Source organism: Eretmochelys imbricata, chromosome 8 (genome assembly GCF_965152235.1).
Source record: "Eretmochelys imbricata isolate rEreImb1 chromosome 8, rEreImb1.hap1, whole genome shotgun sequence".
In the NCBI taxonomy this organism is placed as follows: domain Eukaryota; kingdom Metazoa; phylum Chordata; order Testudines; family Cheloniidae; genus Eretmochelys; species Eretmochelys imbricata.
Window position 1 is genome coordinate 54,595,132 of NC_135579.1, and position 13,983 is coordinate 54,609,114.

Consider the following 13,983-nt stretch of genomic DNA (forward strand, 5'->3'; position numbering starts at 1 on the left):
CCCGAGGGAGAGGTGGGGAGCCTGAGACCAGAGAGTGCCCTGCTAAGCAGGAGCAGAGGACCGACTGGACTGGAGGCTCTTCAGCAGCATGGAGTCCCCCACGACGTTGCTCGTTTTTCGTGGGGCTGCAGCTAGTTCGGGGGGGTGGGGGGTGCGCAGAGTGCGATCCCCCCCCGCCGCCGCCGCCGCCGGACTCCGGGTTTGATACAGAGAGGGGAATGCTCACCCAGCTGGAGAGTCTGAATGTTACTTGATTTCCGTGGGCGGGCAACGTTGCATTGCTACGCGCCGGAGGCGGCCGTCTGCAGCCGCGTCCCGAGTGGGGAGGGGGGGTCACCACGGAAACAACCGAGTGCTCCTGGGACCCAAGTCCCCCTGTCCCGGCCGGGAAGGGGGAGGGATGTGTCTCCCAGCGTGCACCGCGCGCGCAGCCCCCACCCCCTTGTGGCTCCGGCTCCTGCTCCTCCTCCGGCCAGGCCCGTTCCCCCTTTGCCCGAACAGCCGCAGAGCAGCAGGAGCCGCCCGAGCGTTGGCTGCTCCTAGGCTGCCTCCTCGCACGCAGCCAGCGCGCGCCCACCAGCCCAGCTGCCGCCGCCGCGTCTCGCGCCCCCGTCCGCTCCCGGCGCGAGCCGCTTGGGTGTCGGCTGCCGCTGCATCTCGCGCCGCGCGCAGGCGTCGCTCGTGCCGGCCGAGGATGGGTCGCGGGGCGCTGCCCTTGCTGTTGCTGCTGGAGCTGGCCGGGCGCTGCGCCGCCGCCATGGACGAATGCGCAGACGAGGCGAGCGGGCGGCCGCAGCGCTGCATGCCCGAGTTCGTGAACGCCGCCTTCAACGTGACTGTGGTGGCCACCAACACATGCGGCTCGCCGGCCGAGGAGTACTGCGTGCAGACCGGCGTGACCGGGGTCACCAAGTCCTGCCACCTGTGCGACGCCACCCAGCCCCACCTGCAGCACGGCGCCGCCTTCCTCACCGACTACAACCAGGCCGACACCACCTGGTGGCAGAGCCAGACCATGCTGGCTGGGGTGCAGTACCCCAGCGCCATCAACCTCACCTTGCACCTGGGTAAGTCACGGGGACCCTCCCCCGCGGGGGGCTGCGCTTTGCTCCGTCTGTCCCCGCCCTAGGCCAGTCCCTCTCCCGCGGAGGCGCGGAAGGGCTGCCCTTGAGGGACCGGGACCCGTCTCCCCCGTTTCTCCTAGTCAGGAGCAGTGGGGACACGTGTATGCCTTCCCCCTCCACACACTTCACTTCTTCTTCTCCTCTGCATTGGATTGCGGTGCCCCTGTCCTACGAGAGCACGGACTCGCGAACCCCCCTTTCCTCCCTGCCATCTGCCCCACTAGGGGCACGGCTACATGTATGCATTTCCAAACCCGGCTGGGGAAAAAACAGCTTTGCGTGTAAGGCTTCCCGCAATAGCAAACTGAAGAGCAAAGATTGGCTTGGGAGAGGAAGAGAGAAGGGAAGTGTGAGTGCTTGGAATTTAAGGATGAAAAGAACAAGGCTAATTTCAGACCAAGCTTGTTAACACTCTTTTTAATAGTTTGTGTTGCTTCTAAAACTTCAGTGACCCGCGCTGTAAAAACATAAAAGAATCGTAACTTTATACATATGCACTCCTCCTCAATCATTCCCTTCTGTCTGCATTGTATTGGAGTCCCTGTGCCGGATGATCACTACCACTCCCTTTGCAACCCGCACTAGCAAAGACCCATCTGTATGCACTGCTGGTTTTGCCATCTCATGCACGACCATCCTGCACCTAGTGCTTAAATCAACAGAAAAACCACCTTTTCCTTTCTTGTTCCTGCGTGACCAGAGGCTTCACTATTCCTCCTTCCGTTCCCCAAAATATCCTCCACTAGTAGCGTCTCTCCTGCATGCATGACCCATCTCTACACTTAATTCCTAAATAAGAAATCTAGTTCTTCCCTTCTGGCTGCCTGTCCTAAACGAACAGGAGCTCTCCCCTGTCCCCTCGCTGCTTCCTGTACTAGAGTTGTATGATTTCTCCTTTTCCTAGACAAGGACTCTACTTCCTCTTCTCCTTCCCCCCCTCCCCTCCACCCCTTTAATAGACCTGCCACAGCCCGTCAGAAAGTTTGTCCCACTCCCATGCTCCCCATCCTTTCCGCCTTCTAATAAGGACCCTATCTGAATTTTCCTTGAGATAATGTGATGAGGGCCAGTTGCCCCATAACTTTTGTGTTGAAACTTGGAGATCTCCATGGCAACTTATGCCTATTCCCATCCACTGAGCAGATTAGTCATAGTAAAGAAAGGAAAAAAATTTAAACCTGACAAAAACTGCAGAATAAACTATTTTTTGGGGGGGAGAGGGAGGAGGAGAGGGATGGATCAGACCATGCATAATGTCGCAGTGTGTGTCTGGCACTTTAAAGATTTTTCTAACACAGAGTTAACTTCTTGCTTTGTGGTATTCAAATTTAATTAAAGGCCACAAAGCTTAATCCTATCATACAGAAAACAAAGGTACATGTGTCTGCCCCAGCTGGTAATAAATTACTGAAAGTGACTTCTGCTGTATACAAGCAGGCTATCTATCCTCTTTGGATTCTCCCTTTCTTTGATTTGTGTGTTTACTGATTTTTTAATATTTTTTTTAGTTGAATGGGGTCGTCTTAGCAAAGGTTTTGATTCAGTGCTAGAAATACTTTTCATGCTTCTGGGTTGCATTTTTTTAAAATGTAATTATATTTATGAAGTTTGGCAATGTATACATTCAAAATGAACAGTTAGGTGTATAAACAAATCATAAATGAAAACTGTAGGGAAGTGCTTAAAGATCTGCTAAGTTAAAGGCTTGCCAGTTAGTCTGTAGATTCAGATCTCATTGTGCTTGAAACAAACACTTAAACATAGGGTTTTGCAGTAAATCTCAGCTCCTGCTATCTGCAGAGCAATAACTGTCTCATTCTTAATGCACAAAGCAGGATAAGCTTGTAGACATCAGACTTGGAATTCAGAAAGGGAAAGGTTGACAAGAAAAACAAAGGACATGGAATAAATACTTCCAGCAGTAAATGTGTTAGATTTTCTCTGTGCTCATGTGCTCACTATTCTGTTACTCTATCTAAAGTGGATGGGTTGCTGCTAAGGGTTCTGGGTTAGATTAAACAATTCCACTTTTTGGTCATGTTGAACAAACTTCTGTACGGGAACAGTGCTGTCTGTTAGTCTGGGAGATCTAGCACCATAAAATTAAAAAAAAAACCCTACTCTTTGGCATGTTAAAAAGTAACAGGATGTAGTAAAGTTTATTTTAAAAGAGTGAGATTCAGTAACATGAGGTGACTTGTGCTTCAGTGTGTTGGCTGAAGTACATGTGATCTAAAAAGCTCTTTGGCAGCTAAGGTACTATATAACACCAAGTGCATTGAGGATGATATATAAATATTTTACCGAGGCGATATTTCTTGTCAATTAAAAGAGAAGATTGGAAATTTAAGTCTAAGCATTCAGCAGCAGGATATGATAGTCACTTGAGTATTTTCAAAAAATTAGCTTTGAAATAAAACTTCTTAAGCTTGGCTTCAACCTAGAAGCAAACTCTTGATCCTGTTGAAATTCCACCAAAATTGATTCAGCTGTTTAAGCTATCTCTGTGTGGAGGAAAGGGAAGTGTGTTTTTTTTTTTAAAAAATATTACGGTTCAGATGTTTGGTGCTTGAGTAACTAAAAGGCAGACTTAGGGCATGTCTACACTGGCAGAGTTGCAGCACCAGGAGTTACAGCACTGCTCAGAGAGAGTGTGAACACACAACAGTGGTTTCCCTTAAATGGTCAGCTGCCTGCGCAATAGTGTGTTCACATTTTTGCAGCACTTGGAGCGGTATTTGGAGTGATGCACTCTGGGCAGCTATCCCACAGAGCACCTCTTCCTCTTCTTCTGCTAAGCATTATGGGAAGGCTGAGGGGGTCATGGGGCCTCCTGAGTCCTGTTCCAACGCCCCGTGATGCACTGCTTCGCATCCCAGCAATCCCTGTTCTTCCGTCTGCATTTGGCACCATCTTTCAATGGTTTGTGTACTGTGCACCCTGCTTCTTTGGGCTGCAGGAATGGATCCCGAACTGTTAACCAGTATACTGCTCGCTCTGATCAACACATCATGAGTGACAGTGGAGTTATTCCTTAAACTACAAAGACAAGAGGAGTGTGACATTGATCTTGCTATACATACGACACGAGATTGCTTGTGGCATTCATGGAGGTGCCGACCACAGTGGAATGCCGCTTTTTGGGCTCGGGAAACAAGCACCGAGTGGTGGGATCACATCGTGATGCATGTCGGGGATGATGAGCAGTGACTGCAGAACTTTTGGATGAGGAAAGCCACATTCATGGGACTGTGTGATGGCTTGCTCCAGCCCTGTGTTGCAAGGACACGAGAATGAGAACTGCCCTGCCGTTGGAGAAGTTCAGAGTGGGAAAGTCGACCGTTGGACTCGTGTTAACAGAGTCTGCAGGACCATTAATTGCATTTTGCTCTGAAAGACAGTGACTCTGGGCATCATGCATGACATTGTGGATGGCTTTGTGCGGAGGGGCGATAGATAGCACATACATTCCAATTCTGGCACCAGACCACCTAGTCACCAAGTACATTAATTGCAAGGGGTATTTCTCAGTGGTTCTCCAGGTGCTTGTGGATCACCATGGGCTTTTCAGACATTAATGCAGGCTGGTCTGGAAAGGTGCATGACACAGACCTCTTTCGGAACACTGGCCTGTTCAGGAAGCTGCAAGCTGGGGCTTTCTTCCTGGACCAGAAGATCACCGTAGGGGAAGTCGAAATGCCCATTGTGATCCTGGAAGACCCTGCCTACTCCTTAATGCCGTGGCTTATGAAACTATACATGAGGCAACTTGCCAGCAGCAAGGAGCGGTTCAACAAAAGGCTGGGCAAGTGCAGAATGACTGTTGAGTGTGCTTTTGGCCGTTTAAAGGCTCGTTGGCGCTGCCTCTATGGGAAGCTGGACCTGGCCGATGACAATATTCCTATGCTTATAGCTGCGTGCTGTACGCTCCATAATATTTGTGAAGGGAAGGCTGAAAGCTTCACTCAGGGCTGGACCGCCGAGGCTCAGTGCCTGGAGGCTGAGTTTGAACAGCCAGAGACCAGGGCTATTAGAGGGGCGCAGCGGGGGGCCATAAGGATCAGGGATGCCTTGAGGCAGCAATTTGTAGCTGAAAGCCACTAATATTTGTTGCTGTGCTCGGGAGTGCAGTGCTTGTAATGCTAAGAGGTGACTGGTGCACATGATGCAATAAGCGGGTTTAACATAATTGTCTGTTGCTTTGCAGGGCTCTATTTGCTTTCAATTAATAGAATAAAGATTCCTTTAAAACCAGCACAATTCTTTTATTAAAAAATAACAACTGGAGGCGAGAGTCAAACAAAAAAACCCATCAGCAGTGAGGGGGATGGGGGAAGGGAAGGTCCCAGGACAGCTAAAGATTTGTGTATGTCTAGGGATCATATCCAACCTTCTCCTTTGGAGTACAATGCAGTGGGTACTGTACTTAAGCGGGGCCTAAGCGGGGCCAAACTGAGGAGGGATGGGTGTTGAGTGCAGTGGGTAGTGGGAGTCCACAGTGCTGGACTGTGAAGGGGGAGGAGTGGAATGCTGTGGGTAGAGAGTGGAGCCAGGAGGTTGATAAGATTGTGTTGGCAGTGTCTGGGGGGAGCATGGGAAAGAGTTCTGTGACAGCGGCTGCAGGGCAAGAAACAAAGCAGCTCTGCCGAAGAACCTGCAGCAGCAAATTGCCCAGTATCTTCATGAGAGTTTCCTGGAGATCTCTGAGGGAGATTCCCATGAAGTGAGGGAGTCAATCAACAGCCTGTTCCGCTGCTCAGACTAGGCATGTGATGGGAGACAAGTCTGCTTTCTGCAACCTTCCTGCCTCCCACAATTTGCTTTGGTGATTCCAAAATCAAATCCACTTACCGGGGCCTTGTCTCCTGTTTGCCCTTCGCCGACAGCTGTGACTGGCTAGTCTCCTCCGAGGTAGAAAAGAGTTCCTGGCTGCATGCGTCTCTGACCTCTGAGTCATCCTCTGCCTCTGAGTCCCCCTCCACATTCTCGTCCAAGATTTCCTCCTGGCTCAGTCCACTCTCGACTGGCATGCGAGCCACAGTGGTCTTCACAGTGGAGGTGGAGTTGCCGCCGAGTATCATGTCCAGCTCTTCGTAGAAGTGGCAGCTCGTGGGTGCAGCACCGGGAGCGATTTGCCTCCTGCGCCTTGTGGTAGGCGTTCCGCAGCTCCTTCACTTTGACCCTGCACTGTAGTGTGTCCCGGCCATGGCCCCTTTCTGTCCTGCATCGTGAAATCTGTTTGTAGGTATCATATTTGCTATGGCTGGAGTGCAGCTGGGACTGCACTACCTCCTCTCCCCAAATGCTGATGAGGTCCAGCAACTCCGCATTGCTCCAACCAGGGGATCGCTTGGTGTGTGGAGCATTCATGGCCACCTGGAAAGATGTTCTGAGACCACTGCACGTGGCACCGAGGAAACAGGAAGAGGACTTTCAAAATTCCAAAGGAATTTACGGGGTGGAGATGACGGTTAGTCACCTGAGGTCAGGGGAGTAGAGTTCAAACCAATGACCAGAGAGGTGAGAACAGGCATTGTGGGACATCTCCCGCAGGCCAGTCGTAGCACTGTAATTGCCATGGCGCAGAAAGCTGTATGCCTCTTGGGGTGGGTTTTTTTACAACAGTGGAACTGCGTAGTTTCTGCGCCCTAAGTGGCTTGGCAGTGTGTACATCTCGGGAGTTACGGTGCAGAAAGCTGCTTTACTGTGCAGAAACTTGCCGGTGTAGACAAGGCCTTAGTTAAAAATCTTCTGATTTAACATATAGGACTGAATAAGGATAAAAGTCTAGGTTGAACTAGGAACTTCTTTCAGATAAGTTAGTCATTTTATGCTTTAGCATTCTTTGCGTAATTTCAAAATAGAAGGACCAAGATACCTTTTAAAAAATTCTCATGTCCCCAAATGAATAAATCATACATTCAGGGACATACAGATTATAGTTCACTATAGTGTGTTCTGTACTAATGGTCCCCTGTGAACAGCGTTGACCTGTTGCAGTCACCACTAAAATGTCAGGGTTCCTTTATATGAATTGCACTTTTGTGCCGACACCTACTACAAATGCCAAAAAAAGGAATTTCTTAGTATTGCGGTTAGTAATGTGTTTTATTGTATAGGATGGCTCAATTCAAATACGGTTAATAAAGGGAAGGAAGATCTTGAGAGGTTATTAAGATTTCATGAAGTCATTTTTATCTTTATTTTTATACATTGTTTGGAGTTTTTATTCAGGACATTTGTTATAGGAAGAAAGAAATCCTCTTCCTACAATAACTTTGTTTTCTCAACTTTTCTGTTTTGGACAAATGTATTATTAATGAACCCCATATAAAGTCAGAATTGGATTTCATAGGCCTTTCATGCTTCTCATTACCATTGTCATGTGAATACCTACATACATAAGCTGGATGCAGTGTTTTTGTAGCTGTGTTAGAGACAAGGTGGGTTGGGTGAGGTGATATCTTTTATTGGACCGACTTCTGTTTGTGAGAGAGACAAGATTTTGAGATTTCACAGAGCTGCTCTTCATTCAGATCGTATAAATCTTTCAGGTCTAGGAAACATACTCAGAATGTCCCCCTAAATACAAGGTGGAACAGATTGTTTAGCGTAAGTAGTTAACACATATTTCAAGGGACCATTCAAGGTGAAGTGTCTAAATACAGATGCTCTAATACAAAACATTGCATATGCCTACATGTATATTTCAAAAGGAATTATTTTGGGGAAGTTGTATGGCCAGTGTTACACAGGAGGTCAGGCTATGATCACAATGGTCTGCTCTGGCCTTGTAACCTATGAATCTACAGTATATCTAAGACTTTTTTAAAGTACATTTTCTCTATAAATTTTATTTTTAAAATGTGGTGTTGGAGGAGTAGTAATATTGCAGCATAGTTATTGTTGAGATGGAACATTAATTTCAAGTTTCTGTTTGCAGGTTCTTGTGTTTTTTTATTTTTTTTTAGTTTTCTTCCTTTCTTTTTAGGTTAGAATTGAACTTAAAAAGAATCTAGCTGAGTTTGAGCTATTTGGAGTATGCTTTTTTTGCTTTGCCAGCTTTTTTTTCTTTTTTCCCAGGCAGTTTCTTCGTACTTTGAAAATTTGAAGAACAGTAACCTTGCTATAGATTGAATCTTTCGTGTATACTGACGTGATGGTAGAAATTTTGTTTAGAAATAGTAAAATTGTAAGTGTCAAACTGTGTGTGACGCTATGCTGTTTGGTAGTGACTTTCTGTAAGAAGTGCAGTTCACTGGCTCATTGTACTGAAATAGTGTAAACTGGGTAAGACAGTTTTTAGCCTTGAATGCTCTGGACTCATCTCTGCACCTTCACCAGTCATCCTTGCATTAATTCCATACACAGTCTTTGCATGAATGAGTGATTGCATGTTCTGTTCAGATTTCATATGCTCCTGATAGCCTGCATGGATTCTTTGTTCATAAATGTATACATTTACATTTAGCTGTATTAAAATGTATATTGTTTGCTTGCACCCAGTTTCCTAAGTGATCCAGATTGCTCTGAATCAGTAACCTGTCGTCCTTGTTGTTTACCACTTTCCCAATTTTTGTGTCATCTGCAAACTTTATTCATGATGTTTTTATGTTTTCTTCCAGGTCATTAATAAAAATGTTAAATAACATAGGGCCAAGCACTGATCCCTGCAGGATCCCACTAGAAACACCAACATGACGATGATTCTCCATTTATAATTACATTTTGAGACCTATCAATTATCCAGTTTTTAATCCATTTAAGGTGTGCCATGTTAATTTTATATTATTCAAAATGTCATGCCGTACCAAGTCACACAGAAGTCTAAGTCTGTTACGCCAACACTGTTACCTTTATCAACCAAACTTGTAATCTCGTTTAAAAAAGAAAAAGATCTCAAGTTAGACAGGATCTATTTTCCATAAATCCATGTTGATTTGCATTAATTACATTACTCTCCTTTTAATTCTTTATTAATTGAGTATCATATTGGCCAGTCTCGTATGATCTTGCCTGGGATAGAGGTCAGGCTGAGGAGCATATAATTACTTAGGTTATCCTGTGTACCCTTTTTAAAAATTGGTACATTAGCTTCCACTCTTCTGGAATTTCCCCGGTGCTCCAGGACTTTTTGAAAATGAACATTAATGGTCCAGGAAGCTCCTCAGCCAGCTGTTTTAAAACTCCTGGATGCAAGTTTTCTGGCCTGCTGTTAGACACTTTTAAAATGTTAGTAGCTTCTGTTTAACATCCTCTAGAATTACTAGTGGAATGGAAGGAGTGTTATCGCCATATGATGAGACTAGATCATCTGTTTTTCTCTAAATACAGAACAGAAATATTTACTGAATGCTTCTGCCTGTTCAGCATTATTGTTGATGATTCTACTATTTCCCTCTAGTAATGAACCAATATCATTGTCAAGATTCTTTTTGTTCCTAATATATTTTAAAAACTCCTCCATATTGTCCTCAACTCTGCTGGCCATAGACTTCTTGTGTCCTTTTGCTTCCATTATCAATTTTCTACTATTTCTAACTTCTGATTTATATTCATCCTCTTTCTTTCATTTGTTATATATTATTTTGATAGATTCTTTCACTTCCCTCCTAAACCAGGTCATTTTTTTAAACCAGTACAGCCTTCTTTCTGAACTGTAGGATTGACTTTTTGGGCATCTAGTAAGCCAAGATGTTCTTAAAGGATTCCCCAATTATCATTCACATTTTCTGATTAAGTTCTTTCTCCCAGCTGATCTGGCTCATAATTGTTTTTAGTTTTGTGAAACTGGCCCTGTAAAAACACCATGTATATGGATTACTTATCTGGACTTTATTCTGCTCGCACATTATAAGTGATTGTGACTTGATCACGTTTATACCTAAACTACCATTAATTTTCAATTTAAAGAGGGGATGGGGATTAGAAAGTGATGGTATGTTACTACTTTTTCCTTTGCACTTTTTTTTTTTAAATGGTAGCAGTGAAAAGCTTGGGTATAATATACCTACCTATTTGTGGTTCTCCCCCAGTTGAAACCTTTTGCTGCATTCCTGATTTCCCACCCACATTAATTAGTACTTAATTGCTGTTAGTATTGCCACTGAGCCTGTGTATACGCACACCCAAGACGTAATTACTGCCTTAAAGAGTTTTTTCATTGAGGGAGCCGGGAAAGAAATTGGGTGCTGAAGCTTATTCTATTTAAGCAGAAGTCGGGCTGTGCCGCAGCTGAGCGCTTCGGTGTTCTCTCAGTGCTGTGAGAGAGCCCCACGCTCACAGACCCACAGCGAGAAATGTCCTTGAAAAAGGTAGGTCTACGCTGCGAAGTTGTTGGCAAAACTGTCTGTCTTTCAGGGGTACTTAAAAAAGCCCCCCATGAAAGACAAAAGTTTTGCCGACGCAAGTGACCGTGTGAACTCTCCTGCTGACACAGCGAACGCTGCTTGCGGGGCTGGAAGTATTTGGTCGGCAAAAGTGCCGACAAAGAGCATTTACACACACTGAGTTTTAGTGACAAGGCTGTGTTGACACAACCTTGTCGCTAAAAGTTGTGTGGTGTAGACAAGCCTTGTGTCTCTTTTCCTGTGCTCTCATTTCCCCCCAGTCTTCTGTCCTCTCTTATTCTCTTTCCCTTAATCTTCCCTCTCCTGGACCTTCTCCAGTTACCCAGCTTCCCGTTAACTTTCCCACACTGGTCCCTGTTTCTCTCCTCCCCAAGGGGTCTTGCTGCTACTGTCATTTCACTTTGTTCATGCACTCCTACTCTTTCCATCTGCCACAGAACCTTTTGATCCCAGTGTTTCAAACCTTCTGCTAATACGGCATCAGCATTCACAGAACACTGGTTGGTGTTCAAAGCAGTAGAGTCCCTGTCTACATTACAAGTTCAGCCTGGTTTTTATAAGCATCTGGTGACACCCTCGCCTGGCTTATTTAGATAAAACACAGATGAATTGAGTCCATGCAGAAGCTTTTTCCACAATACTGTTGAATCGTGCATCCCCACCAATGCATGCTGGGACAGTCTGGGTAACTATCGTATAGTATCTCAGCAAGAAATAGTGCCCAGATGACATGCACAAAGAGCGGCACCACCAGCATCGTGATGTGTTACGTGTGACTTATTACACAGAGAGCTTGAAGAAAGAGGCTTGTCCACATGCTTTACAGAGGCATGATTAGGGCTCTATCCATGCTAAAGGTGAAACTGTTTGTTGCCACAGTTAACTGAGTATTAACTATGTTGTTTGTAGAGACAAATCCATTTAGAGCTAATGTCACAATTTACAAACTCAGCTGAAATTTGTAGTGTAGACAGGTAGTGCCTAGCTTCTCAATGTGTTCAACATAAGACTGAAAAATAACTGCATACCTCAAAAAGAAAAGGAGTACTTGTGGCACCTTAGAGACTAACAAATTTATTTGAGCATAAGCTTTCGAGAGCTACAGCTCACTTCATCAGATGCATGTAGTCCGATGAAGCGAGCTGTAGCTCACGAAAGCTTATGCTCAAATAAATTTGTTAGTCCCTAAGGTGCCACAAGTACTCCTTTTCTTTTTGCGGATACAGACTAACATGGCTGCTACTCTCAAACCTGCATACCTTAGTTTCCTAGTAAATACCAATGCATACAGAAGAAATAGATTATTTTCGCACCAGGCCCACTACGTTACTACATTGTCCTTCTGACTACTCAGCTAGCAGTGCACTGTATTTTATTTTGAGGAGAGTAACTATGGCTGATTACGTATGCTCTCTCCTTGAAGTACAGTTTGGGGCATGATTGCCATTTGAAGACATTTAAAAGGAAACCTAGGCAGGAAGCCAGTTTTTATGTTCAGCCTGAGGATGGAGTTGCTACTTATTCACTGCAGCCAGGATTTTTAAATACAGATCTGCAGCTTGTCCTTAGGCATATACAACACAACTTAATTTAAATTCATTTTATCTACACAAACCTGAGACAATCATTTTTAATTTTAATTTTTTTTTTTTTTTGGAACACAACATTTGAGATTCCAGTTGCATTTGACCCAATTACCTTACTAAAAACTTAGGCTGGTGCTTTAACTCTTATGAAATAACCACAAAGAAAACTAAACGCAAAGAACTACATTCATGTAATAGAATATCTGAAATTCTGCATGCAGAAGCTATAACGTTCAAAACTTAGGGTGGTTGTGGGAACCACAACCAAAACATACTGTTGCTAACTGCTACTTACTGCTTTGGATGGTGGTTTAGAAGTTGTTACTATAGTTTGAATTTCCTCACTTAGATATATGAAATCTTAGTTGCAATCTGGCTTTTGCATTAATATTTTTAGGCATTCTTTTGCAGCCCAGTGGGGACTTGTATCTTTTTTCTTATAATACGATGGTTCCTGCATCTTTAACGACACAGGTGCATTTTATCTGGGAACAGTTGTGCCTGCTAGTGTTAGTATACTTGAAGGTCTGTCATTTTCAGTTATAAACAACCCCTGTTAACTTGTCTATAAATCACTTGAATTGACAGCTTGAAAGAGAAGGTCTTGGCCTGGACATGATTTCTTTTAACCAAGTGCTAAATAAATGTGTTTTGCCATGAAGTAAAACAGTGATATGAAACTGGAAATGGATAATAACTGTTTAGTATGCAGTTACATTTACTCTCAAATATGTGACAGGTTTCAGAGTAGCAACCGTGTTAGTCTGTATCTGTAAAAAGAAAAGGAGTACTTGTGGCACCTTAGAGACTAACAGATTTATTAGAGCATAAGTTTTCGTGAGCTACAGCTCACTTCATCAAATATGTGAGCACAATGTGTTGAGTCAGACAGTTTTAGCTCATTAATGTGAATTTCCCTGCTTTAGTAGGTATCAGTTGGACTTATAATCTTTCTATAATATAGGTGGTGTTTTGTCAAAGAAGTAAATATTATTTAATCTGGAAGAAATCTCTCATCTGAGAGAAATGACTAACTGTGATTTGTCAGGAAATCCTTTGGAGACTTTGTTAAATCAAGGTCTGGGAATGGCTTGCTGAGCACTTCAGTGACTTCACTGTGGTATTTGTGGAGCCCTGAGGGGACTCTATTTTAGTTAGTCTCACAAAGGCTTGATTTACATTTTGCAGGTTTCAACATGAGTAGTTAAGAGATCAGCTTTTTAATGGTCAGCAGTTGTTCAGTGCAGTTATATAAAGTTGCTTTAAAGCTCTTTATATGTTTTCTCTAATTCCTTTCTCCTGCTTCTTTCTTGGGATGCTGGTGCCACTACAGGAGGCATTTGGGAATACTATGCGTGGCTGAACATTTATTTTAGGGGATGGAGAGAGCTGGGATTGTATGGCATTTTGCTGCACAAAATAGCTGCTATTTGTGGTGCTGATTCTGAATTGCTGTCAGGTTTTATCATTAGACCTGACACTTAAAAGCAGTCATGTTTGTAGTTTTTAATATTAGCTGTCATTTGATGTTCAGATTGAATAGTTTGTTGTACAAATATTGGTTTATGTAGTAGGTAAAGGCGTAGTTTGTCCCTTGCAAGCTCCCCATATATATAGGGTTCTTAAAGCTTGGAGTTGCTGATTTCTCCAGAAATCTGCAAATTGCAGTTAATGTGATTTAGTCTCAAACCGTCTAAATAAAATGGTAGTTTAAGTACAAATTGACAAGACAGGAATTTCAAATCTTAAATTGCAGCACAGGAAGGCACAAAAGCAGAATTGAGAACATTATTCTTAACTTTGTAGTGCATGCCAGTCTGATATTTGTAACGTTAAATATTGTGTACGTTCTCGGGCACCAATCCTGCAAATAATGCGTGGTGGGTGTAAGAGGCCTGGGGAGGCTAAGCCTCTCTAAATAGG

At 44.2% G+C, this 13,983-nt stretch overlaps 1 protein-coding gene across 1 annotated transcript in view; it reads left to right on the plus strand.

The window, feature by feature from the left end:
- Window positions 1-400: 400 nt before the first annotated feature.
- Window positions 401-13,983, plus strand: part of LAMC1 (laminin subunit gamma 1) — a 133,245-nt gene continuing 119,662 nt past the window's right edge. Inside the window, exon 1 of the mRNA XM_077823908.1 lies at window positions 401-1,067. Within this exon, the coding sequence (XP_077680034.1) occupies window positions 401-1,067 (667 nt within the window). The remainder of the gene's footprint in view (window positions 1,068-13,983) is intronic.